The following is a 2169-nucleotide window of genomic DNA, read 5'->3' as shown; positions in this document are numbered from 1 at the left end:
ATCTATCTATCTATCTATCTATCTATCTATCTATCTATCTATCTATCCATTTACAAATCTAGGGGTCTCACTATGTAGGCAGTAGCCCTAAGTGCCTTCAAACTTGCTCTGTAGACCAGAGTGGCATCCAATTTTCCAAATGACAGAAATGCCCTTGCCTCTGCCTCCTCAGTGCTGGAACTGAAGGTGTTATCCACCACGTCTAGCAGGACAATATTTTATTATCAGGAACTAGGAACTATTTTATAGTTAGAAACCAGTTTGAGATTCTAGTTTACTATATTGAATTAGAATTTACTATTATGTCTTTTCCCTTCTCTATTCCACAGCAGGTTCAGGTGAGTTAATGCGTTTAAAATGCCAACAGAATGAGTTAAGAGCATGCATACATAAGTCAAACAAACTGAAATGTGCCAATAAATTAGATGAAAACAATTTGAAGACTGAAAAAAATTGAAATAAGAGTTTCCATCTGAAAGATCTGATAGCAGCTACATGGTACCTGAGGTTATAGGATACTAAAAGGACTACTAAAGCAGCAGCAGGAACTATTTCACAGCACTGGAGGGAAGGAAAGCGCATCTACTCAGTTCACACAGCATAGCCGTCACCTGTTCGTTTTGTTTGGGTTATAATCATAAGACTCCTTAATCGCATTCATCATCCTCTTCGAGTTGATTCTCCACAGTTTAAGAGAGTGATCCATACCACAGGACATTATCTTTTCACCCAAAAGATCGTAATCCTAGGAATAAAGCAGAAAAGTTCAAATAAGTAATTTATAGCCTCAAATGCTATTTTCCAGTTTTCACCTAGTGCCCATGAGCACTACATTTCAATCCAGAACACTAACCACATTCCAGGTATCACCTCAGTAAATCATAAGTAACAGACTTTAGTATACTCTGTTCAAATTTTTAATTTGTCATCACTAGAATGCAAAATGGAAGGCAAGTTACTTGAACTTACATTTATCTACTCAACTATATCAAAATATCTTCCTTAATTTTAAATTAAAATATAATTTAAATTATATTGTAACCTTCTGAGTGGTGTGATACCCGGCATATTTACCTCACTTCAGGGCAGGTCCTATGCCCAGGAGTAGTCAGCTCACCCACACTGGACTGGGTACAGAGAGGGAGGGAGGGAGGGAGGGAGGACGGGCTCTGGGAGGAGTCGAGGATGGAGGTGAATATGAACAAAATACACAACAAAATATCGCATTAAGAACATTTAAAACAAAAGAATGTACTTGTTCCATGTGTTGGGGGAAGGTGACACACAGGAGCCACGGCACATGCACAAAGGTTAGAGGACAACTGGCCAGAGTCACTCTCTCTTCTCCCCAGGGGACTACGCATAAGGCTCCAGCTTGGGCAGCAAGGACCTTTACCTGTGAGGCCATCCCAATAGTGCTCCCCACTTCCATGTACTTTATTTCAAAACATTTCAAACCTATATTATTTTAAGGGCTCACTTTTTTGTTGTTGTTGTTTTTTTGTTTTGTTTTGTTTTTTGTTTTTTGGAGACAGAGTTTCTCTGTGTAGCCCGGGCTGTCCTGGAACTCACTCTGTAGACCAGGCTGGCCTCAAACTCAGAAATCTGCCTGCCTCTGCCTCCCAAGTGCTGGGATTAAAGGTGTGAGCCACCACTGCCCGGCAAGGACTCACTTTTTAAATGAGTAAAAGTCTAAAAGAAGAAATACTTTTGGCAGGCCTTGAACTCAGAATCCCCTTACATCATGGGATTACAAATATATATATATACACACACACACATACATATACACTTTAGAATGCTAACTAGTTTATAATGTACAAATATTATGCAATTACAATCTCATTTCACAAGTGGACACAGTCCAGATATGCTATTTAATTTAGTACAAAGCACTCAAAGAGTTCACAAAACTCTCACACACTTTCCCTCGTTATAGAAAAAAGGGATGAGTCTTTCCTGCTGACATTTTAAGTATCAGTAAGGCACACGGTGGTGCACACAGTTAATCCCAGCACTCAGGAGTCAGAGGCAATTGGATCTCTGTGAGTTTGAGGCATGCCTGGCCTACAAAGTGAGTTCCAGGACCACAGTGCTATGGAGAGATCCTGTCTCAAAAGGAAAAGGAAAAGGAAAAGGAAAAGGAAAAGGAAAAGGAAAAGGAAAAGG

At 39.8% G+C, this 2169-nt stretch overlaps 1 protein-coding gene across 4 annotated transcripts in view; it reads right to left on the bottom strand.

Annotated features, from left to right (window-relative positions):
• Eed (embryonic ectoderm development) overlaps nt 1-2169 on the bottom strand; it is a 28761-nt gene that overhangs the window by 10401 nt on the left and 16191 nt on the right. For all 4 annotated transcript variants that reach the window (XM_028770616.1, XM_028770619.1, XM_028770618.1 and 1 more), the window contains exon 8: nt 612-745. In XM_028770616.1, coding sequence (XP_028626449.1) covers nt 612-745 — 134 coding nt within the window. The remainder of the gene's footprint in view (nt 1-611; nt 746-2169) is intronic.

This window comes from Grammomys surdaster, unplaced genomic scaffold, assembly GCF_004785775.1.
Source record: "Grammomys surdaster isolate TR1022 unplaced genomic scaffold, NIH_TR_1.0 203, whole genome shotgun sequence".
Classification (NCBI taxonomy): Eukaryota; Metazoa; Chordata; class Mammalia; order Rodentia; family Muridae; genus Grammomys; species Grammomys surdaster.
The sequence above is the reverse complement of the archived record's forward strand: the minus strand, read 5'-3'. Positions and strand labels throughout refer to the sequence as shown.